At 52.4% G+C, this 23,525-nt stretch overlaps 1 protein-coding gene and 1 long non-coding RNA gene across 4 annotated transcripts in view; one reads left to right on the plus strand and one right to left on the minus strand.

Annotated features, from left to right (window-relative positions):
- The first annotated feature begins 192 nt into the window (after positions 1 to 192).
- The window catches only part of LOC146543355 (uncharacterized), a 23,489-nt gene continuing 156 nt past the window's right edge, over positions 193 to 23,525 (plus strand). The window contains exons 1-2 of one of the 2 annotated variants that reach the window (XR_014886651.1): positions 193 to 761; positions 11,169 to 12,191. This is a non-coding gene — a long non-coding RNA (uncharacterized LOC146543355). Of the gene's footprint in view, positions 762 to 11,168; positions 23,358 to 23,525 lie in introns of those variants that run through there. The other variant, XR_014886652.1, reaches the window with a different exon arrangement.
- IRF1 (interferon regulatory factor 1) overlaps positions 22,283 to 23,525 on the minus strand; it is a 6,004-nt gene continuing 4,761 nt past the window's right edge. For both annotated transcript variants that reach the window (XM_010719249.2, XM_085236863.1), the window contains exon 10: positions 22,283 to 23,259. In XM_010719249.2, coding sequence (XP_010717551.1) covers positions 23,162 to 23,259 — 98 coding nt within the window. In that variant the 3' untranslated portion in view covers positions 22,283 to 23,161. The remainder of the gene's footprint in view (positions 23,260 to 23,525) is intronic.

Consider the following 23,525-nt stretch of genomic DNA (forward strand, 5'->3'; position numbering starts at 1 on the left):
AGTGCCAGCCCTCTTCCTTTAATTGAATAGCTTCCAGCTGGTTAAATCCTTCCTCAGTGGAGCACCTTTCTGTTGGATGTTTGTGGAGTTCCATCATTTAACAGCCCAGTGCTGTTTGTGTATTGGATCCTTTTGAGTCAGGGGTTGCGTGCATCCAAACAGCAGCAGTTCTGCCCGCCCCTGTGTGCGCATCCCTGGGCTGTGCCTGCTTGTAGCAGCTGTGCAGTCACTGTTCATCCTCAGCTGCTGCAGCACTGAGCCCTGCCCCGTGCATTCTGCTCCATCTCCAACAAAAACTATAAAAGCAAACGAGAAAAAAACAATTATTTACGAACGGGAAATCCCTGCTGCCTCTGTCAGCCTCTGCTCTGGGCTGCTGCCTCGTTTCTTAGACTTCTGTTTGTAGAAATAAATGTTTCGGAGAGGGGCAAAAGCCTACAGCTTTCTTCTGAGCCGCTGGGGGTTATAGAGATGAGTGGCTACAGCTGTACCGGGAGTTTCTCTGCCCCGCTCGCACCTCTAATGCGAGGTCTTTAACCTCTAACGCCGCTGCCCCTTCCCTCCACCACTTCCATTTGCCTTCGGGCTCCCCGTTCCTCGTGGGTCGGGGGCCGAACTCTCCCCGCAGCTCCGTGCGGGTGGGGCCGGGGCGCTCCTCCTCCGTAGCGGAGAGGGAAAGGGAAAGTGAAAGGGAAAGAGCGGGCGATGTCCCCGCAGCGGGACCGGGGCAGGCGGCACACGCAGCCCGCAGCGGGGGGCAGGTAAGCGGGGAATGGGGATGGGGGAGCGGGGCGGGGGCTGCCCCGACCGGGGGTGCGTGGAGGGGTCGGACGGAGCCCGGTACCGGGACGGGGTGCCCCGAGCGGCCGCTCCCGCAGCCGGTGAGGTTTGCGGTCCGACCGGGTGCTGCTGCCGCGCAGTCCGCCGTGGGCAGGTGCGGGTTAAAGGGGAAATAACGGCTTCTTTGGGATCGAGTCTAACACACCCGCACTCGGGTATCCCGCAGTGCACCGAAGGACTCCTTTCCCCCCCTTTTTCCCTTTCTGCCCTCTCAGTTCAAGTTATCTGAGCTGTTTTTTCGCATCCCGGCTGCTTGCCTTTGCCTCGTATTGCTCTTATAGCTACTTTTTGATGCAGCCAAGAGAGGCAGGGAGGCACCGCTGCATCACAGACAGACGTTGTGCTGGTGGAATCAGCATTTGGGAAGGCAGAACAGGTCCTGTGAAGTCCCTGAATATAAACTGATTTGTGCAGATTGTAATTAACCACAACTTTATTTTCCCTTTGCTCTACATCACATCAAGTGTGAATTGCGGCTCTGGTAAATGCTGGTGGTGATGGCAGAGCAGGAGGAATAGGGGACGGTCAGGAGCCTGAAGAAGAGGAGAAATCGATTCGGTTAGAAGAGAGCAGTGAAGCTGTGTGAGCAGGGAGGGCTGTGCTAAGGAGATGGGGCAGGCTGAGGCCAGATCAGGAGCTCAGCTCAAAAGTTTTAAGATTGTGGTGGCCATGAGTTCCTTCTCTTTTTCTGTTGTCCTCTCCTTAAAACCACAGGTAGCTGCAATCTCAGGGCCCAACGCATCCCTGCGTGTCGGGGAGACAAAGCTGCCAATGGGGAGACTGAGAGGAACCCGTGGCATCAGGCTTTACCGGAGGCAGGAGGTGGCAGAGCTGAAAGCCCCACACTGCACCTTTACCCTGGGCAGCTGAAATCCAGCTGTGCCTCTGCCAGCTCTCCTTCTGGGGAATAAAAGCCCCATTCAGCAAACAGCCATCACACAGGAACCAGGCAATGGGACAGGGAGCTCAGTGCCATCAGGGCTACCAGAGATGCTCTTCAGATGCACAGAATGCTCGGAGTAGAGCTTGCAGAGAGCTGAGGTTTGGACAAAGAGCTTGCTGACGCCATCTGAAAATGAGGTGAAAATGAGGTTGGGCACAAACAAGGCAGTGGGATTTTCCCAACTCTTTGCCCTTAGCTCAAGAAACAAGGCTGTGAAGCAAACTCTGGAGTTGCACTATGCGTGTTCTGGTGACAAATGCCTTAGAGGAGCTGATAGAATGATCCACTCTGTCTTTGGAGCACTTGGGGAATGCTGGCTGTGGGGCGAGGAGGCAAAAACAGCAGTGTGTGCTGCTCACCTCATATAGCAATAGAGACGTGTTTATGGTGTCTTGCAGCTGCATGATGTTGGGGATTTTGGTGCCCAGAGCTGAGCTGGTGGCCTTGGTGTGAGGGTTTGCAGCTGAGCTCTCGTGGCCCTGCACCAAAGTGCTCCTCCTTGGTCCCACTGAACCTCTGGAGATAAGGCTGCAAATTCATCGCTGGGAAAACTGAAAGTTGGCTCAGTTTGTTGGGTTCTGGAAATCATGGTGCCAAGAGCAGGTGGCAGCCAAAGCATGGATATGTGAGCTCTGAGCTCCAGCTCTCCCTGAGACCTGCCCTCCTCTCGAATTGAGCCTTCATGGCTCTCCTGTGATTTTCTGCATCGTCAGAGCTCGCAGAGTGCCTGGCAGGGCTGGGGATGCAGGCTGAGGTTCCCTTGCTTTCTGAGCTGAGTCAGAAGAAGCTCCAGCTGCCAGAGCCCTTGGCTCATCTCCTACTTCGTGCTTTGCAAAGCCATAGAGCTCTCTGCTCCTGTGATTAATGCGCTGCTACACAGCAACTGCTCCAGCATTTGTGATAACGCAGACCCGAAACAAAACTCTCCGTTTCTGCTTATAGCATCAAACGGGAAATTATGTAATTTTATATATATGGTTTCCTTTACTAAGAAAAGCTTTCAAAGCAGCAATGTTCGTTTGTCCAGCAGCACAACGGGGACGTCCGGGCCGCGGTGCTGCAGCAGCATCAGCTCCCGGTGCCCGGAGCACCGCCCAGCTCCCCCGCCCTGCGCACGGGGCCGGAGGGACGGGCTGCAAAATCGGCTCAGCCTTCACTGACATCAAAGGGATCCCGCAGCAGCCCGCTGGGATGGAGGCGGGGGCTGACGAGAGCGGCTGAGCTGCGCCTTTCCCCGGGGACTGCAGAGGGCGGTGGCACCCAGCGGCGGCGGCGGCCCCAGGAGCGGAGCGGTGCCGCCGTGCGCCGGGTGCGCCTGCACTGCGATGCTCGGGAGCTGCGTGCTGCTGCTGCTCTCCTTCCTTCCCCGGGTGGAAAGGGGCCTCCCCGCAGGCGAAGCAGTGTCAGGGCACGCACGGAGCTCGTCTCGCCCTATTCCGAGCTCTTTGCAGGTGGAAACTGCCCGTGCAGGGGGCAGGAAAGCTGCAGCTACGTTGTTCTCGGGCAGTGTGTTCTCTGTGGTGTAGAGGCTGATGGCTGAGACTCGCAGCGGAAGGCTGGAGGATGCTCTGACAGCTGAAGGCATCCTCAGAGCACAGCCAGGGCAGAGCTTTGCTTTGACTTTGCTTTGTTTCCCTGCTGGACTCCTTTCCCTTCTCACATCCTTTTCTCTCACACACTGGAAATACAGTTTGTGGCTGTCGGTGCTTCTCAGCAGAGCGTTCCTCTGCTCCCAGTCAACCCCAGCAGCTGCTACACACAGTGGCTGTGCTGTTTGGCAGGCATGGGGCAGTGAGTTGCTGCCAGCCTCGTGCCCATGGTGCCTGCCTTCCCCTGGGCCCCAAACCTCCCCCTGCCAGCCCTGTGCAGGAAGTCTGGCACAGCTCCATTCTGTTCCTACCCATTCCTTGCTCTCAAAGCCAAACTCAGCCCCGACAGCAGCTTCAGGCTGTGTCACATCTCCCCAAGTTCCTACACAGAAACCACTGTGTTTATGGGGCTCGAGGATGAGTTCAGCTCTGCATGGGCTGCAGCACAGCTAGAGAGAGACACAAAAACATGAGAACCACAGCTGTTCCACTCATCGCTGTGCCATGAGCTCTATGGAGCTTCATTTCCTTCAGTGCTTCTTCAGCATCACCGCAGCCTCAGCCTCCTGTTTGTCACACGCCCGGGCATCACACCGTCCCACCCTTCCTGTCTCATCTGGAGCTGCTGTGGGGAAGGACCTGCCATGGCAGCTGTGCTTATCGCTCCCCAGCAGCTGGGGATGCCTGCCAAGCACAGCCCCATCCTGCCAAACTCGACTGAAGAGCTGAAAAAAATCAATTATATATATATACAATTATTTTTTTTAAGATGACCAAATCTTATCAATATAGCCTCTATGAGGCAGGATGGAGAAATTACTGTGTGCTAAACGCCAGAGCAATGCCAAAGTGCTTTAGGATGTAGTTGTGCACAGTGTGAGTCACGCTCTGACATGGATCATGCTTCACTTGCCCCACGTGGGAAAGATATACATCTGTTCTCCTTAATGCTGGCTCTTAGTGCTGGCTCTGCCATGGAAGCCTGCAGGGAGTGCTGGGCTCCTCCCCACCTGGGGCCATTAAAGTACCAAAGAGGTGTTCGGCTCCTTACAGAGCCTTTGTGATTGTTCCAGTAAATTATGTCCACGATTGCTCCTTGAGAGCCCAGACAAGGATCCCTGGAAGTGGGGCACACCACGGCAGTGATGCAGAACCGCCCCTCAGCCGCTGTGTTGGCACTGCAGGAGGAAGCGGTGGTTCTGCAGGTGAGACAATTAATGGGAACCCAACTTAATGAGGCTGTGTGCTGCTTACACAACAAAAATGGTGTTCAGCTGGTGTGCAAGTAATTAACTGGTGACTTAAGCTGAACTCTCCCGCTTGCTATAAATACCTTGCTTTCCATCAGTAAGTGAGCGTGAGGAGTGTCTGCAGAACCAGTTCTGCCACCCCTTTACAGGAAAAGGTTCTTCTGTGCAATTCTCATAAATCACTGCTGTCTGAATGAGAAGTCCCATCCCACCTGGATGCCAACAGCGTTGGGCTGCCAGCTTCTGCCTCTGCCCAACACACTCCGTCAGTGTGTGCAGATGGGGAGGTCCCAGATGGCAGCAACTCAGAGTCTGTGCTTTCCCTTCTGTTACCCATATATCTGTTAGGAAGGAGAGTTGTATCCTGGCCACCTAAATCACCTGCTCATAGGATCAGTGAAATACAGAAACCTTCACATCCCACAAACAAATGCATTGTTCCTTCCTGGAGGAAGCAGGCCATGAGCTTTCAGTACAGACATGGGATGCGTGGGTCCCACTTCTGCCCAACTCTGGGTTTCTTGCCAAGTTGGAGCATCCCCAGAGTATCCTGATCAATGATTCCTTCAGGGTCTGCCGACTCTGGGAAGTCCCTGGTTAGGGATGTATATATTTCTTCTCCTGACACCCAGCACAATTGTAGCTGGGTTTGCCTGGAGTTTGCCTGCAGCAGCTGTGTGCAGGACAGCCGTGCAGTCCCACTTGTGGGCACATACATGAGAAGTCTGAAAAGTGAATTTAGTTCTCATTTGGAGAAAGCTGACATTTATCATCCTCACTCAGCTCCTGTGTGCATGCCATTCTGGGTATGCAGTTAATGATCTCCAGAGGGCAATAAAGCCAACGGCTCCCAGACAGCCGTGCTGGGGGAATTGGTGCTGTGCCCATTGATGCTGCCAGCAGTGTGAGGTTGCACGGGGACTGCTGCACTGTGCAGTGTCTGTGTGATGGGGACACGACCTTTGGAGCAGCCCTGCTGCAGGCTCAGTGCCCTGCCAGGCGTGCAGCACAGTAATAACTGTGCTTCTCGTGCTTTGCAATTATCTTAGCTGCCTGCTCTTAGTGCGTGTGCAAGAGCTTTTATTTGCCACGTGTATGTTTTTATCAGCATGTTATGTTTTGGTTTAATTCCTTTCGTTGGTGGTGTGTGATGCAGCATGCTGGTGATGCTGGAGGTGGCTGGGACTGATGGAGCTGAGCTGATCTTATGCCACTTGAGAAATAGGAGTAACTGGAGAACTGGATAGAGAGGAACCTGATGAGGTTCAGCAAAGGCAGCTGTAGAGTCCTACGCTCAAGGAGGAGTAACTGCATCAGTGCAGGTTGAGAGCTGAGCTGATGGAAAAGAGCTCTGTGGAGAAGGACCTGGGGGTCCTGGTTCACCAACAGTTGACCATGAGCCAGCAGCATGCCCTGGTGGCCATTGTTGATGGTGCCCTGGGGTGCGTGGCACAGAGTGTGGCCAGCAGGCAATGGAGGGTCTCCTCCCCTCTGCTCTGCCCTGAGGAGGGCACATCTGGAGCACCGCACACAGTGTGAGGCTCTCAGCTGCAGGCAGATGGGGAGCTGCTGGAGAGCTCAGAGTGCAGAGATGGGGGCCTGGAGCACCTCCTGATAGGGACAGGATGAGAGCCCTGGGGAGGGAGAACCAAGAGGGGATCTGCTCAGTACTGATCAGTATCTGAAGGGCATTAGGAGGACGGGGCAGGGCTGTGTTTGGTGGTACCCCGTGACAGGATAAGGGGCAGTGGGAACAAACTGGAGCCCAGAGAGCTCCATCTGAACATAAAGAACTTCCATGCTGTGAGGTGGCAGAGCCCAGAGACAGGGCTGGGAGACTCTCCTTTGGAGTTACTCACTCCTGCCTGGATGCTGTTCTGTGCAGCTGCTGTAGGGGACCTGCTGAAGATGGGTGGACTGGGGGATCTCCGGATATCCCTTCCACAGGGACAAGTCCTCAGTTCTGTAATTCCGTAACTGCAAACTACATATAGAAACACAGGTGGACACTTTGATTTCATGTACATTATTTCCATGGATCAAAGTTCTCCTGTGTGATCCTTCCCTGGTGCAAACAGCCTCGGTTTAACCCTATTGGTACCATGCAGCCCTGCTGGTGCAATACAGCCCTGCTGGTGCTGTGCAGCTGGCTCACTGCTTCTCCCCACCGGGCCTGAGCTGTGGGGAAAGAAGCAAACCATTGTGTTGAGATAATGCAGTAGGGAAGAGATTAGATAGGGAGAAGGATTGCCTTATCCATCCGACCCTTGGAGTTCAGACCCACGAGAAACAAGAAGGGGAGGCGTGAGTCACAGGCAGCACTGCTGCAATGCACGTTTCTGCATCCTGAGGGTTTTGCCTCATTTCTCTAAACACAAAGCACAGCCAAAAGCCTTCTTGAGGAGGTCGGTAAACATGGCAGTGGCTGTCCCAGTCTGCACAGCTTTTCTTCTGAAATAAACAACTCTGTACAAAATAGCTGATGCTTCACGTGCTGCAGTCGCAGCGTCTTCCTCTGTAGGAGCATTGCGGTTAATGATGCACAATGTGTGATGAGGCTGTGATAACGAGTGACTGTGGGAGGTCCCTCTGCACCTAGAGCCTTGTCAGTCTCTTGAAGGACTTCGATTTGTATCACGTACACAGTGCAGATAGAAGCAGCCCGTCCTGTGCAGTGCTGATGTGCAGCACGTGAGCGTGACACCTTCCTCTCGCAGCACCAGACCATGGAGCTGCCCTGCGAGGGCTGCAGGTGGGTCTGAAAACTGAACTCAGCCCATTCTCATAGAGCTGATGAAATATTTCCTTGCAGTGTTACTTTGAAACTGTGTGATGCCCCCCAGCTTTGTGGGAAGAAGAGCAGTGTGGGATGCCCTGCAGCTTTTTTCCTGCTTATCCTCTGTGCAGTGAAGCACAGCTGGAGCAGAGGATCAGAGTGGATGTCCCAAAGCCCTGCTGTCCCCATGCTATGCCAATGGTGGGAGTGCAGGAGGAAAGCTGCTAGCTACCAAGTGCTGTGCGTGTGCATGAGCAGTGCACAGGAGGCAGTGCAAATGTAGGAGCTGCAGCAGGTTGTCTTCTGCCACCAACAAGATCTATGGGTGCCCTCTTGGTGGTGATTTCCTTGCACAGAGGGGAGCTGCCCACGTCTTGCAGCACATTTCCCTGCTGCAACGTGCCCCATCAGCTCACTGACCCAGCACTGCGACCTTGGCTACCAGGAGCACACCACTGGCTCTGCTTTTGTTTGGCTTCAGAGAGCACTGTCCTCTGGCTGACAGACATAAATCTGACCCAGACAGTTTAAAAAAATATACAGTGTCCATTTGTTGAAGTATGTCCTTCCCCAGTAATTTGTCTTGCCTGCACTCTGTTTGGAATCAAATGTACACACATCTCCAGGCACAAAAAGCAGCCTGGGGGGAGAGGGGGGAAGCAGGGGGTGGTTTGTTGTGTTGCATTCAGCAAACCTCCTCTCTCTCTCTCTCTCTTTTTTTTTTTTTTTTTTTGGCATGGAAACATGGGGAAAAAAAGATATCCTGGATGGATACCTGTTGTTTCGTTTCAAAGAATCATTAAAGTTGGAAAAGACCTCTCAGACCCCCAGGCCCAACCCACCTCACCGTGCCCAGTGCCACATTCCCATAGCCCTGAACACCTCAGAGATGGTGACTCCCCCACTCCCTGGACAGCCTGTGCCCATGCTGACCTCTCTCTGGAGAATAAATTGTTCCTCACACCCCCCTGACCCCCCTTGGCACAATGTGAGACCATCCCCTCTCATCCTATCTCTGTTTGCTGAGAGAAGAGTCCAACCCCTACTGCCACAGCCATCTTTCAGGGAGCTGCAGAGAGCACTCAGCTGCAGACAGCTGGGGTATGGGAACTCTTTTGGCTTTAGAGCCCTATTCCTGCTGTGTGCACTGTGCTGCAGGGCTCAGCCCGACACAATGCTGCCCTGGGCAGGAGGGGTTGCAGCTCTCAGTAGTTCTGTAGTGCTGGCAGCTTTGCTCTGGAGAGGTTTTTGGGAGCGTGTCTGCTTCCCTATTGGCACCACTGTTCCGCAGAGCAGGCTGTGCTGCAGCAGCCGTGCTCACAGCTCCTGCAGTGAGGTGCCAGCCCTGCACGGACCTTGCACTGCTGCAATGGAGAGCTGATTGCTTCCCGTAAACCAGGGCATGCAGTGCTGGGATGAGCCAGGCTGAGGGGCTGCCTGGGTAAAAGTGAATGATTGAAGCCGAGGCGCAAGCATGTCCCCATCTGCTTTGTCTTGAGCAAACTGGCAAAGCAATAATACTGTTCTTGTACAGAGAGCTGCTGCAGCACCTCTGCATTATGAAGGTCACCCATAGGTAACCCGGGCTGCCTGGCTGAGTTCACGCTGTTCTGCAGCATCACAAAGCATTGGTGGAGGCGTTTGCTTTAATTATCACAGTGAATCTTGTAAGTGTGTTGGTTCTAGGGCTGTGCTGCTGCTGTGTCTGTCACAGAACCACTCTGAGCTCCCCACACCCAGCACCACGGCGGGGATCTCTGTGCCCACCAACCACCATCCCACTGCTGATCCACAACGAAGGCAGGAGGAGCTGCTCAGCTGGAGGTGCAGGAGGCCCAGATGTGGGTCAGGCCTCTCTGGCAAAGTATTACCTATAGCAGCTCTGCTAAGTGGGAGTGTGCAGGCTGCATTCTTTGCTCACTGCCTGCAGTGTCACTGATGCTGCCCCACACTGCTGTCATTCTGAGGACATTTCAGGGCTTGAGGGCCGTGTTGCATTGAGAGCTCATTGCACACACCTGACACAGCGACAGGAAGGCTTTGCAGTCACATTTGCATAGCAAAAAAAAAAAAAAGGCAAAAGTCAAAGAATCAAAGCTGTAACTGTAAAAGGGAAGAAAAACCCAGAACAGCCCTTTATCCTGAGCTTTGCAAGGTGGAGCCACCGGCTCTTAAAGCTTCATTCATGCGGGAGGGGAACTAAAGAGGTAAATCACCTGTTGTTTATTGGTGTTTGCAAACTGCAGTACCCGTGCTTGGCTGCCCTCTACCAACAGACCTCGTGTGCTGTGGGTGTGGGGCCTCAATTTACACCACCTGTGCTCTGCAGGGTGATGCTGGGTGCTCATGTCACCCCCAGTGCCACACTCCTCACTGCCAAGCAGGGAAGCAGCTCAGAGCCCACAGGGTGAGCACAGCCTCAGCAGCACTGATTAAATTCTTGTTTGAAAATGGAGGAAAATCTCGTGGTTGGCAACCTTGCACATAGCAGAGCCAGTTGATCATTAGGGTCCTTTTCAACCCAGGCCGTTCTGTGATTCTATGATTCCATGCAAAGGGGCAACGTGCTCCAACATTAGGAAGGATCCTGCAAGCGTTTTGCTCGGGTTGGTGGGGATGCAGCCTCCTTTAGCTGCAAGGGGAGTGGGGCTGTTCTGGGTTTGGGATGGCACTGGGGAACCATGCAGCCCTTCCCACCCCTCCGTGCCCCACTTAGCTGGACTGGGCCAAGAGCAGCCGTGCCTTTTGGCTGACCCAAGAAGAGCAAAAATGTTGAGCTTAGCACTGAGAAGGATTGGTTTGGAGGAAGCGATGGGGAATGGCCCCAAGATGAAAACAGCAGAGCACAGCAGTGTGGCTGAGAGCCGGAGCTGTGCTGGGCTCTTCCCAAAGCGCAGCACGACGCGGGGCTGGTGGGCAGCCCATGCTTACCAACTGCTTTCAGAGAGGCTCAGGGATATCTGCATGAAGTAGGAGAGAGAAAAAAAACAAAAAGATAGCTAATGAAATATCCGCAGGAAATTTTGACATAATTTCCGTGACTCAGCTGGTTAATATTAGCCGTGTTACATAAATGGAGGTCCAACAGATTGCCCTCTGGGCAGTGCAGGCCAGGCGGGTGCTGAGGGCAGGAGGTGGTCGGGAGCTGCCCCAGCTCCATGCCAGCTCCATCAATGGACTCAACAAATGTTTTCATTTTGGTTTTCTATTTATGTGGGGTATTTTAAGCAAAACCTGCATTTCCTGTGGGAAATTCCACTTTCATCTTGTTTTGGAGTACATGAATCAAAGCACGGTGGGGAGACATCTCCAACCAAGTCCAATTCCAACACCCATTTCAGCCACTTGAGGCTTTCTGTGCCACTCACCAAAAGCACTTTATCAGCATCACCATCCAGATGCTCCATGAGAAGTTGATGGTCAGAGTAAATGATTGCAGGCAGGGGTTGGAGCTGGATGATCCTTGAAGTCCCTTCCAACCCAAGCCATTCTATGATAAAATGCTCTTTTCCAACCTTAATGATTCTATGATAAGCTATGCCTTCACTTTGCCGGTATAGTTCTATTTCATGGTTCCAACTTGCTGATGTGCTTGGGCTATTTTGCATCGCCCTAGGGCTGTGCTTTGCCTTGCAGGGGCTCTGCCTGCAGCCCCACTGCTGTCGCCTTTTATCCTTATATGATTTTTACCTTCCTCTCTTTTTTCTTTTTAAAGTTGAACTAGAAAAACAAAAACACTCAATGTGTTAACACTGTCCCTTCCCTTACAGCACGTGGTCATACCGAGGAGATGCACAGGGAGAGGTCCCACCAGGACACCCCTCATCACAGGGGTGCAGCGGTTGATTACAGGGTCCCGTGACAGCTCCACATCCACAGTGACCGAAGGACCCACAGGGACAGTGGTCCTGGAGGTGGCTGGTGACTGCAGACTGCTGGATTGCTCCATGTCTGGATGGGATGCGTGAGGGTGCTGGAGATGCTGGTGGCTGTGGGTTTCCTACTGAGCCCGAATCATCGCAGCCAAGGCAGGCCAGGTTGGACGGGGCCTTGGGCAACCTGAGCTGGATTTCAGCCTTCAGATTTCAGCTCCCAAAATGTGCCAAGCACGAGCCTTCAGCAAGAGCTTCGTCCACCCAACACATGCTGGACTAATTCATCCCAGTCCAACCCCTCTCTGCAGGAGTTTTGCCTTCATGGAAGCAGCCGGTGCATTAGAAGTTGGTTTTGGAATGCACTCACAGTGCCAACAGCCACAGTGACCATCCTGCTGCTGGGCTGAGTGGGGGGGGGGTCTGCAATGGGGATGGAGCCCGAGCCGTGGCCTTGGGACCCGGCTGAGTTTCCCTGCTGCCAGATGGGGACGGGGACATCAGGAACAGGACACATCTAGGAACAGGAGCAGGTGTTGCCTCGCTTATCCTGGGGCTTTAAAGGCCAGGCTCACTCCTAGCGAGGCACTGGGTCCTCAGTTATCTGCCCAGCTCCTTATAAAGTCAGATTTGTCATATCAAAATACAGTTTGCTGTAGAACAGAGAATATTTAGAAGGGATTTGGTAAGAAACATCTGCTGCTGTACTGAAAATTCAATTCAAAGTGTTAAAGACTTAAAAAAAAAAAAAAGAGGTTTGGGTAAAAATAAAAGGTCTTTGGAGAGGTCTCCTTGGCAGGATCCTTTTCTCCCTGGACATACAGCAGATTTGTTCATGTTTGTTTGTCATTATCCTTCTGAACATCAAGCCAGAGTGCAGCAAAGGCTGGCTTTCGAGAGATAAACCTGAAGGAGATAATATTTCACACTGCATAAAACGCACCCCGGGAATTTTCAGTTCTTCTTTGTAACATTATGAGGGCCTATATAAAAAGTGTCAGAGCTCATGAGCTAAAAAAGAAGAAAAGAACAAAAAAAAAAAGCATCAGCTTGTGGCTTTGGATGCATTCAGTGCGCGTTTGTGGTCGGAGTTTCCCAGGCTGCTGGGGGTGAGCGCCAGGTCGGCCCTCGCACCGCGCTGTTTCTGTATGAGTGATGGCAGGCAGTGAGCTGCAGCTCTGTGGCTGAAGGCTCCGTCCTGCAGAGGGGTTTGGGATGGGGATCTGCTGTGTTCAGTGAGGTGGGAGTGGGCGCTAAGCCTGGATTTGAGGGATAGCAACAGGTTTTTTCTCCTCAAACGGCGAGGTTTGGCTTCATCCTTGTTAAACTTCGTTGCCACAAGGTGAGATGGGTGAGTGTACAAACGAGGAGGTGCTGCAGAGGGCTGCCATAGGAAGAGGTGGAAGAGGTGGACCCCGTAATCAACCGCAGCAATTAAACCCAAGCCCAGGGTTCCGCTGTGTACAGCCCTGGCTCACTGCAGACAGGTTGTTGTGGTGCTGGGGTTTACTTGTCTGCTTGATCTGTGTGTAAATACAAGAAGGCAGGTATACAAGCACTGCCCTGCACTCTGCCTGGCTGCTCTGAAACAAACCCACAGCACACCATCATTAGAGGGAGGCAGTCCAGGAGGTCCAACCCTGACACACACAGGTGTGCCCGCTGCCAGCCTGCTGCACTGACCTGTCTTGCTTCCATAGAGCTCCACGCTCATTCACTGCACCAAAATTAGTCCTAAACCCCAAAACAAGGGGCAGATCTTTTGGTTTTCTGTATTTTCTCCCCTGGGTAGGAAACGGGTCAGGTCTGCCAGCAGAACAGACCACAGCAGATGGGTTGTTTTCCTAGTGCACATCTTTGCACGAAGGAAGATGATACCTTACATGTGAGGTGCCACCTCAATCCATCACAAGCCTTTCCTTGTCTCCTCCATGCCCTTAGCAGTCAGACATCTGACTCCGATTGCTCTCTTTCCCACTTGATATAAGGAGTATTGTGCATGAAGGGAAGTGCACGGAGGTGAAACCCTCTGAGAAACATCACGGCCACTTCCCTTTTCCCATCAGCAGATATTGCTTCAGTTCCTATTTCCTACCATTAACTTGCATTGGCTTCAGGACCTGTTTACTGCCTGCTTGCTAAGGATTTCTGAGCCTCGGACCATGACCTAATTTCACTATTTAAAATCAGATCTTCCATATTCCTATTGTGCTTTGTCTCTGAATTAGCATTTGTACAAAATAGTTCCATTTTTCTCTGCCTGCAAGCAACATAAGATAGAACAAGGCGCTCACACCGTGGTACCAGGAGGGCCCAGCCATGGGAACAATTCCTGCCCCCCCATCAGGTGCCCTCTGCCCACCTCCCTCCAACCAGGCCCTGTGCTCCCCCTCCGGCCCTTCATCTTACAGAAAAACACAACAAACACCGGTGTGTATCTCAGACTCCCTGCAAAAGCTGAGGGTTGCAGACCACCAGAAAACTGCTCAGACAGTCACAGTGGCTGAGCAATGCTGGCTCTCACCATCACTGCTCCGCTGCCGTCCTGCTGCTGCCCCAGACCCTGCGACCTTTGCAGCAATTATTTTTGGTTCTGCGGAAAAGGAAATAGGAAGTAGAGCTGCTCTGCTGTTTTTGCACACCGTGGGGCTGCCCCGTGCTCAGACAGTTCTGCTCGTCCTGCGGAGCACTTCTGTTGCCATTTATTCACTCTGGGATGTTGCAATCAGACCAAAACAGCAGCGCAGTTACCTGAAGGTGGAAATGGCTGAGGAAGCATCCTGGCAGCGGGGATGCACTGCTGCAGTCAGAGTGGGACACAGCTTGAGAGATGAGCACGGCTGGGCTCCAGAGCTTGGGCTGCAACCATCCTGCTGTTCTGGAGCTTCTGATGCCTGGCTCAGAAATGTATCTGAGGAAGTTTGTGTGTTCTTGTTCGAACTGCACTCATTCTTGGCCTTAATCCCACCTTCCCCTCCAACAGACAGACGGACTTTGTGTTTGGCTCTGCTTTCTGCTGTACAGCGGTGCTGAGGCCTGCCACTGCTCAGAGTTAATAGAAGGTCTGAGCAGCTCTGGTGGGTGCCCAAAAAGGACAGGGACCAGCACTGAGTTGTGCCTGCACCAGGCACAAGGCAAAATGGAGCTTCTGCTCTCCGTTATTTCCTTATGCCTACACATACAGAGGCCGATGCTGTGGAGGCCAACAAGTTCAGAGGTACTGCACACCTCCTTCCAGCTCTGCTCACCGTCTTCACCCCGTTTTCTTCATCAACAAGTGAGGAATGAGCTGGTGTGGTTATTCTAGAAATAATGTGCGTTCTGAGGCACTTCCCACGCTGCATAGAGGCAGAGGGATTCTTTAACTTGGCTTTCTGCATCTAGATTTTTCCACTGAGGAGGATTCTTGAGAAATTAAAGCCACTTGTGTGCATGGCTGCAGCACTAATAAGACCCAAATGTGGGCAGAGGTTCTGGGAGCTTTGCTCTTGGTGGCTTGCTCTGCCTCAGATAGCAAATTTAGGGCTTTGGCATGAAATAAATTGGCAGAAAAGCCACACATAGACTGATGGTGACTCAGCTCTGCTGCTGAAGGCATGTAGAGGGCACCGGCTGGGAACTCTGCTGTGTGTGCAAAACGTGAGAGCTGTGCTGGCAGAGCTGTGAGTGTGGGGGAGCAGGAGGAGCTGCTGCCTGACTGAAGCACCAGCAAAACTTTAGCTCAGCTGAAGGGATGCTGGAGGAGCCAGCTGCTGGTAACAGAGATGGGAAACAGGTGGTAAATCAGTGCCTAAAGAGGAGAGAGCAAAGAGCCGCCTCAGTTGTGGTTATCTGCTCTGTGTTGGAGGAATGGAGCAGAGCTGCGTGAAGGCTGGTGATCTCTCCTTTGTGTTTGCTGGCTGTGAGTTTGGCAGGATGATGGGAAAATGCCTGGAAGGTAATGGCAAAAACAAATTCTTGGTCTGTCTGACCCATGGGGCTGTGAGTGATGGAGATCAGGTGGCGGTGGTGGGATGCAGAGTGGGAGGAAAGGGGGAGGACTGGTTAGCCTGGATCCTCAGCATAGCCTTATGCCCTAATGACTGCAGCAAACATGAGGCAGAGGGCAGCAGCAAGGTGTGCTCTGGAAATGCTCAGCTGGAATGTAGTTTGGGCCAGGGGGACGTTGGCAGAGTGAGCATTTCCACTGCCCCCTCCCTGAGCACCGTGGGCTGTTGTCAGTGGCGGAATCACAAACAGCCACAAAGGACGCGCCCTGATTTATGCATCAAATACCAGGAAAGGCTTAAATTCTGTTTGTCACTCGGCAGATGGTGACGGTTGCCCCAGCATGTGAAATATTTCATGCCTGACACCTCAATTCAGGAAACAGTGGTTTGCTCAGCAGAGGCACGGGAGGCAGAGAGCTGTTATCAAGGGTAACACTGCCCTTTGCTTCTTTTTCTCCACTGACAAAGTTTGTTTTCTAGAGCAGTGCTGTGCCCGGGTGCACATGCAGTGGGGCACACCCCCAAACCGTGTTGGTTTTTTGGATGTTTGATACCATAGCGAGTTCGTTTTCCTGCAGGGCCTGGCTGCTGCCTGCAGCCCTCACTTGCTGGGTTCCTGTTCCCTGGGCACCTCGTGCCTGAGGTTTGCTGAACCACAGAGAGCTCATTGCAAAACTGGGCTGTGGAAATTGCTCCTGGTGCTCTGGGCTGTGGTTCTGTAGGGCTGGAGCAAAGCCTTTACAGAGAAGGCAGCAGCAGAGGGGTGCTGCACCATCTCCTCACCTCCCACCTGTGTCCTGCGGGTCCAGTGCCTCAAAGCAGAACCAAGCAAGGGAAGATGGGCATCTTCCTCCTCGTTCTCACCTGGGACATCTTCCTGCCTGTCCTTACACAGGCCGTACTGTGACCAGAGCTTCCTCTTGTGTAGACAGAGGATGTGCTGCTCTCAACCTTGGAGGTGATCCCTGGTTTCCCAGGGGGTTGGCAACACCGTAACCCATCTGGAGGTGGTTCTGCAGCTGCAGAGGTTCAGGGCTTTGCTCCATGGTGCGCAGACCAACCTTTGTGCCAGGCTCTCTGCACCCCTGCAAGTGGCTCAGATCCCAATGTTACCTCACCAGGGAGAAGGAACAGCCACCAGAATTGCAGCACGCCCCACAAACACAGCAGCCCTGGCCAACAGGGCGGGACTTGGCAGTCCTCATGATGTCTTGTCTGGGGTCAGCACTGTGAAAATGGGTTGTACCAGCTCTGGTTGGACTTCTTATTCATAACTGTCCCTTAAACTCGCTTCTGAGTGTGCATTGAGTTGAGATGTATGTGTTTTGAGTGGGATTCTCTACACTCTGAAGGCAGGGGGTAGGAGATGTGGCAGGCGTGCAGCTATTTCCTGCAGCAGCATCCGCATGCAAGCAGGGCGTGGGAGCAAAACACTCTTGTTCATGGAAAGCAACAAAAAGCTTCTTCAGAGCGTTAAGCTTGCATCTCTGAAACACAGGAAATCCTTGATTTGGGTCTGAAAGAAAGTTACAGTGCAATGTACTTGTGTGGTATGGTGTCAGTGCACCAGCTTAGAGCCCTGGGGCTGCAGGTGGGATCGCAGCTGTCCTGCAGAGCCCTTCCCAGCAGAGGGAGGCTGCCTTGAGAGACCCAAGCCTCTTAAAGTCAAAGGAAATTTTAATGGTATCTTCCCTAAAACCAGCGGCTGTGGAAGGACCGTTTCAGTAATAAGTAGAGCTTTAATTAAGTCTATCACTGAGCTGACAACTGCTCAGTCACAAGATGTGACTTAAAAATAGGTCCAATCTCCCTGCCTGTGAGATGAGTGCACAGCAGCAGGGAGCAGTGTGGTCCTCATACAGCTGCTGCAGCCCCATGGCTCCGGCGGTGCTTTGCAGGCAGCATCCGTGGGGCTTTGCTGCAGCTCAGGTGCTGTTGTTTGCTGGGTGAGTGTGATGGATGTTAAGCATTAGTGGATAGGAAGCTGGTGCAGTCCACGTGCTGCTCTGTGTGTCCTTTGGCAGCAAAGGTGAAGAAAACAAAGCGGTACCTGCCTGGACTTGGTTGCTCAGCTCATTTCCTCTTTCTGAAGGTAGCTGGAAGACCTTTCCAGCATTCAGCTCATCACAGAACAAGCCCTGTGAAATGAGACCTGGCCATGTTCCGTGTTATGCTTGTGGTTAGCCCAGGTCTTGTTACCTAATAGCACAGCTTGCTCCTAGCTGTTGTGTGTCGTGCTTGTGCTGGGCTTGCTTTGAACCAGGGCCAGCATCTTTATGCTGCACTTCGTTCCCTGTGCTGCCACTGCTGAACCACCACTGATCTGCAGGGAGCAATGCTTCCCTCTGCTTTCAGTTGCCCAGAGACAATTGCCATTCTGCTCCTGGCAAGGACCTGCCCAGCCACTCCCTTAACCTGCACTACATTTAACCGCTGCCCCACCTGCTTTAGCACAGGTTCCCAAGGGGACAGAATGCAGACATCCCTCTTCCAGTGGCTGAGCTCTTTGAAATGCACCGGGCTCTGTTCTGGGGGTGGTTCCCCAGAGCAGTGCCACATCTCTGCTCACTGCAGCGTTGGGTGAAGCGGCAGCACACAGCACTGTGGTTTTGTACTGTGAAACAGAGAGCAATAGACAAGAGCTGTACCTGAGGTGTGAAATTTCCTACACTGAAATAGGGCTGTTACTTCTCCTGCCCTCCTGTTGTAGCCAAGTGCTGCTCTGTGCAACCATCGGCAGAGCCCTTGGGTGTTCCTTCTGTGCAACCAGAACACATGCACTGTGTGGTCCTGAGAGCATCCCGCAGCCCAGGCCTGGCACTGGGCAGCTGCAGTTCTGGCAGTGAAAGCTACGTCTGTTTGTTTCCTTGTGGCAGAATTTCCCCCTATTCCTGGAAATCTCCTGGCAAACCAATGCCTACTCCATCCGTGCGTGTGTCCTTTTGCTTACTTCTGACTTCATCCAGCCTGCCCATCCCACAGAAGGGAAGGTTGACGGTCCTGTGTCCATGCAGTGTGGATCCTGGTGCCTCAGCTCATGCTGGGTGCAGGGTACGGACAGCAGTGGCCACCACTTGCCCACTGTCTGGACATGCTTCTACCCATCCCCATGGCTGCAGTGCTTGTTGCTTACTCATCCTCCTGCCTTGTTTCCATGACGTGGCACTGATTTCCATGTTGCTGAGCAGGGTAATTAGTGGAACGAGTGTATAATTGCACTCAGGCAACAGTTCAGAATCCCTAATGGGGTGGTTTCACACCTCTGTTCACACCCAGCCCTTGGACTGATGCACCCATCAGCAGTGGTATTAACACCTCTGTGCTCAGAGCATGGAGAAAGCCTGTGGACTTGGATGGTGCATGGTGCAGCATGGGGGCTTCAGGTTTTAGATGTTTTCCCCCTTCTTAGGGAAGACTTTCACCAATCTGTGCTCTGATGCTGACTTTCCCATAGGCATTTCAGCCGAGGAGAAGCCAGCCTTCTGCTGTGCAGTGGGACAGGCTCCTTTCCCCAGCCCTGTGCAACAGTGGGCTTTAATCAGCAGCACTCAGGACATGCTCAGCAGTGAGCTGCTCCATTTGTGCCATGTTGGCAGTGTGGGGCTTTGTGTTGCGTGCACAGATGTGGGGAACCTCAGGAACCAGCAGAGGACGATGATCCAGTGCAGCCAGAATGATGTTTGCAGACCTGCACGCCTGGCTGCTAAATCAGCAGCCATTTGACTTTGTAATACTAACAAGCGTTTACTATTAGCTCCAGTTATAAACTCATACCTTTGGTCTGAAGTATGGCTGCCCTTCATAGGTGTGATATCACAAACCACGTGGTTTGCTGGAAATGTGTCTAATTATCAGACCTGATCAGCATGGCAAACAAAGCTGGGACAGTAATTGCGGGCTGTGCTGCCTGTGGGGCAAAGCTCACTGAGGTGCCTCTGCTGTGGGCACTGAGAGCAGGTTTCTGGGCACAGCACAGCTCTGCACTGCTCTGAGGGTGCTGCTGATGGGAGGCTGAGAGCTCAGAAGGGTGCTGAGCAGAGCGCCTTAATTGTGGAAGGGCATTTTAGTGATGTGTTTGGACACATCTGTGAAAAACAGCAATGCTTTATTTGTAGGTGAAGGGTTTTCACCGGGTGGGAAAAAAACTGCTGCAACAAACAGGTGCATGGAATTATTGCTCCTGCAGCACTGAAGGTCAGTTGGCAGCAGCAGAGCTGTTCTGCACTCTGGAAGAAGGATGGTATAGCAGTAAACCTGTGGGTTTACTGGTTTACAGCAGTGGGTTTACAGCTGTGGGAGCTGCTGCTGTGGGACTGTTTCTGTGACCATCATTTTATTGTCAGTGGGTTCGATCCTTAATGCTCTAAAATTAAGATGAGTTTTGCTCTTGTTTCAAAATCAGCTTTACATTTGCATGTTATCTGCCAACTGAGCTGACTTGGGTGCGGTGCAAACAACCAGCAGCCTGCAAGTGTCAGCTCTGCTCATCTCCCAAATGAGTGCCAACTGTGCAATGGCTCTGTTTTGTTTTCCACCATGGAGAGGTGATCTCTGCTTGTTTGCCAAACGGTGGCACAGCCCGCATTTCTTTCTCATGGTCACACCAGGTTCAGAGCACAGGACAGAGCTGCGTGCATCACGAGCTGTGGAAGAAGCATTGCATTGTGCTGCTTTGTTGGGTTGAGCATGGGGAGATTCTGCAGCAACCTACTGTGCTGCTGTGTGAATGCATCCCCAGCTGAACATTGCTGAGTGCACACTGGAGTTGTAAACCAGACCCAGGAGCACCAGCTGAAGCTTACCGAGCATCTGAAAAGCTCATTTAAGACAGGCAAGTTGAAAATAATCTAATGTCAAGGGTTTAAAATGATTTTAATAGAATGCTCTGTGCAGGATTACTGTCAGGAGTTCGTGTTCCTCCAGGTATAGGCAGCCTGCACTGCTCCTTAGCTTGCATCTGGAGTTCCTTCTGCACAGCCCACTGCCCCAGGTGGCAGCAGCCCGGCTTCTGCACATCATCACACTCCTGCTCCGGGCACTCCTCTGTGTTCTTCTCCTCCCAAAGAACCCAAAGCATCGTGAGCAACAACCAAAACAAACAACTTCAAACTTGGCAGCTTGTCACCCAAGTGCCCGCACTGATAAATTCCACCTCGTCATGGAGCTTCACTCAGTCAGAAACACTCGGTTGGCAAAACAGCTGCTGGCAGCAAGTGTGCACCTCCACGGCCTGATAAGAGGCACCGTGTGTGAGGCTCTTGGCTGAGGGCATGGCTCTGCTCCTTCTGGCCCAAAATCTTGGTCAGCCTTCTAATCTGTGCTGTGTTGGGCACCGTTCCCTCGTGTCAGAGCATCGCTGTGAAAAACCCGTAATGCATCAATAGGCAAATGAATCCACGTGTTATTTTGGGCGCTGTTTGCATCACAGAAAGTTTCCCTTCTCCCTCCCCAGTGTCACAGTTGTTCCTGAGCAAACCCCATTTCCTCTTGTGTTGGTGAGCACAGAATGGTTTTGCCCTCTGGGTGTAAGAAAAGGCTCCAAACCAGAACAACTACAGGAGATGGGGCACAGGGCCTGGCAGGGTGAGAGATGATGGCCCTGTATTGCTCCAGGGGAGAGTCAGGTTGGATAGTGATAGCAATTGCTCCTTGGAGAGAGTGGTCAGCACTGGCACATCTGTCCAGGGAGTGGGGAGTTACCATTCCTGGAGGTGCTTCAGAATGTGGGGATGTGGAATTGGGGATGTGGTCAGTGGGCATGGTGGGCTGGGCAGGGGTAGGGGTTGGGGATCTGAAAGGTCTTTTCCAACCTGAATGATTCTATGATCCCAGGAGTGATACCTCAGTCCATAGGCTGGCTCTGAGAACTGCCACCACCAGCTTCCCACGGTCCCAAATTCTCCTGTAAGCCCCACATCTGCTGTCTGTGTAGGACCCTTGGAGCAGCAGAGCCTGTGACAAAGGCAGTCAGAAATGTGTGCCTTGTTCCAGCAGTCTGGGTTGGGTCTTCCTCTCCCGGCGCCTGGTATTCCCCTCATGCTGCCTTTCCTCCCGCTTGCTCAAAGTTATCCCCGAAGGTTATATTTGCACAGCTCTGAAACAAGATCTAAACAGACTGAAGCACTGAGCTGCTTGTTGTGCACTTCCCAAGCTTGGTGACTGCCTGGGAGCACAGCCCGTCCCCCACAGCTTCTCTTGGGCACCTGCCAGGTATCCAGATGTTTTTTCGGTGCTTTCTTCCCTTTGGATGTGAGTAGGGCTGTGTGCTGAAGGCTGTTGATAGCTTCAGTGGGAGCTGTAGCCAGTAGAACTCACGTTAAAAGCAGCAAGAGCAGCCCATTTTCATGCTGGGTGACCCCCAGGCGGTAAGGGATGGTGCTGCTCTGTAGGTAGGTTGGTGGATAGGGATGTTTGTGGTACTTTGTTTCTAATTGCCTGTCCTACCTTGGCCCAGAGGCAGTGAATCTCACTGGCCCTGTGCATCCCTAGCAGTTCTCTAGCTCCTGTTTCTCTCTGGTATCAGGCTCAGAAGGAGCAGAGCTGCACTGCTCACTGCAGGGCTTTCTGTGCAGCAGCAGATTCCTGTGCTAGCAGCTGGGCACACATTGCATCAGCCAGCCTAGGCGATGCTCTGACATGCCACAACTTTCGAGCCGGAAAGTCTAGCAAATGAACAAAATACACAGCGAAAAAGTAAGCTCTCTTTCCCCTTTCCTTCCAGACTGTCTGTGCTTTCATTTTGGGCAGCACTAACTCAGCTCGAGCTTCCTTAGCACAGGAGCTGGCAGATGCTGCTGGCTCGTGTGTCTGATGACGGCAGGGCACACTGACTCCAAGGGTCATGCAGGGCTCCTCCCGTCAGTGCACTGGGATGAGGAGACAAACACGTGCTCTTAGATTCCCGGGTTTCGTGACTCATGTGAATAACCCCCCTTGCTGTCTCTCCCCAGCACATCTGCTAGGGTGTTTTCATGGAATCTGGAATGCATCCTCTCCGAGCTCTCCAATGAGGAAAAGTAAACATGGTGTATATAAAACACTTTTATTACAACAAATATACAACACTTTATATACAAAAATAAAATGTACACGAAAATAAGTCTATGGCATCTTAGTGATTTGTTTTCTATGCATTATGCACGGACTAGAAGCTCCTCCATCCTGCTTCTGTGTGCCCTTGCTTGAGGCAGCTGCAGCTCGCTGGGTGCAGAACTGCAGGATCTCCTGGCAGGAGGAGTTCTAGAACAGAGCTCTGAAAAGCATTGCATAAATAAAAGTTCTGCCCTCGTCAGTGCAAAATTATATGATATGGCAGCTCCTCGACTGCTCGGTGGGAATGGACACGGCGTGCCTACGAGCAGGTAACAGCCTATGAGCAAACCGGGTAAGTGTGCTAAATGGAAGCAAAGCCTAAACTGAATTTTCACATTTTATTGGTCAAAACTATTTACATGAGTTGGAAAGATCTGATCTGAACTTGGACTATGTGCTGGAGCAAATGGAAGAAGAGAGAGGGCCAATTAGTGCAGTTTCTCTGACTAAGTGTAATGACAGTCATTAAGCTCATCACATCAGCAGTGTTGCACAAGTGAGCAGCAACCAACGGAGACCCATTGCACTGTCTCCTAAGCACCCCCTGAGTAAAGTGCTGGGTGCTGGGGATGCAGGACCTCCTGGCCCGCAGTATGAGCATCACCTTGGGAGCACAGCATTGGTGCCCTATGTGTGAGATGGGCTCCTCTGCTTCTTATGGAGATTTTCTTGGTTTTTTAGGCCTAAAAGTGAAACGGAATAAAACGGCTTCTTTCCTCTTCCAGTCAGTAACAAGCGATTTCTGCCATTCCCTTCAGGTCTCTAAGAGTCTCTACAGAAATGCAGTTCACGGGCTGGGAAGCCAAGGGTTTACAGGCTGCAGGAGATGGCCTGCATGGGTCTGACGGTGTCCAGCCAGGAGAAGTCCAGGCTGCTCTTCTGGTCCAGCATGTGGAACTCCAGCTCCCCTGCGCAGACAGACACAGAAATGAGCACAGAGCCTGGGCAGAGGGACCATGAGAACCAATGGATGGCAATGTATCAGCAAAGGAAACCGTCCTCACAGGTGAGCAAATGCCTCTGATTCACAATTTGCTGCAATACTCCAAATGCTCCCTAATTAAGCTCTCCAATTTAAGCTACTGCTAGTAGAAAACCTTGTTATGTTGCTAGGAATACTGAAGCACAGATCTATATTGCGCTTCTACTGGAGGCTCTTTTCATCTCAACAAAT

The sequence above is a fragment of the Meleagris gallopavo genome, chromosome 15, assembly GCF_905368555.1.
Source record: "Meleagris gallopavo chromosome 15, MGAL_WU_HG_1.1, whole genome shotgun sequence".
Taxonomy (NCBI): domain Eukaryota; kingdom Metazoa; phylum Chordata; class Aves; order Galliformes; family Phasianidae; genus Meleagris; species Meleagris gallopavo.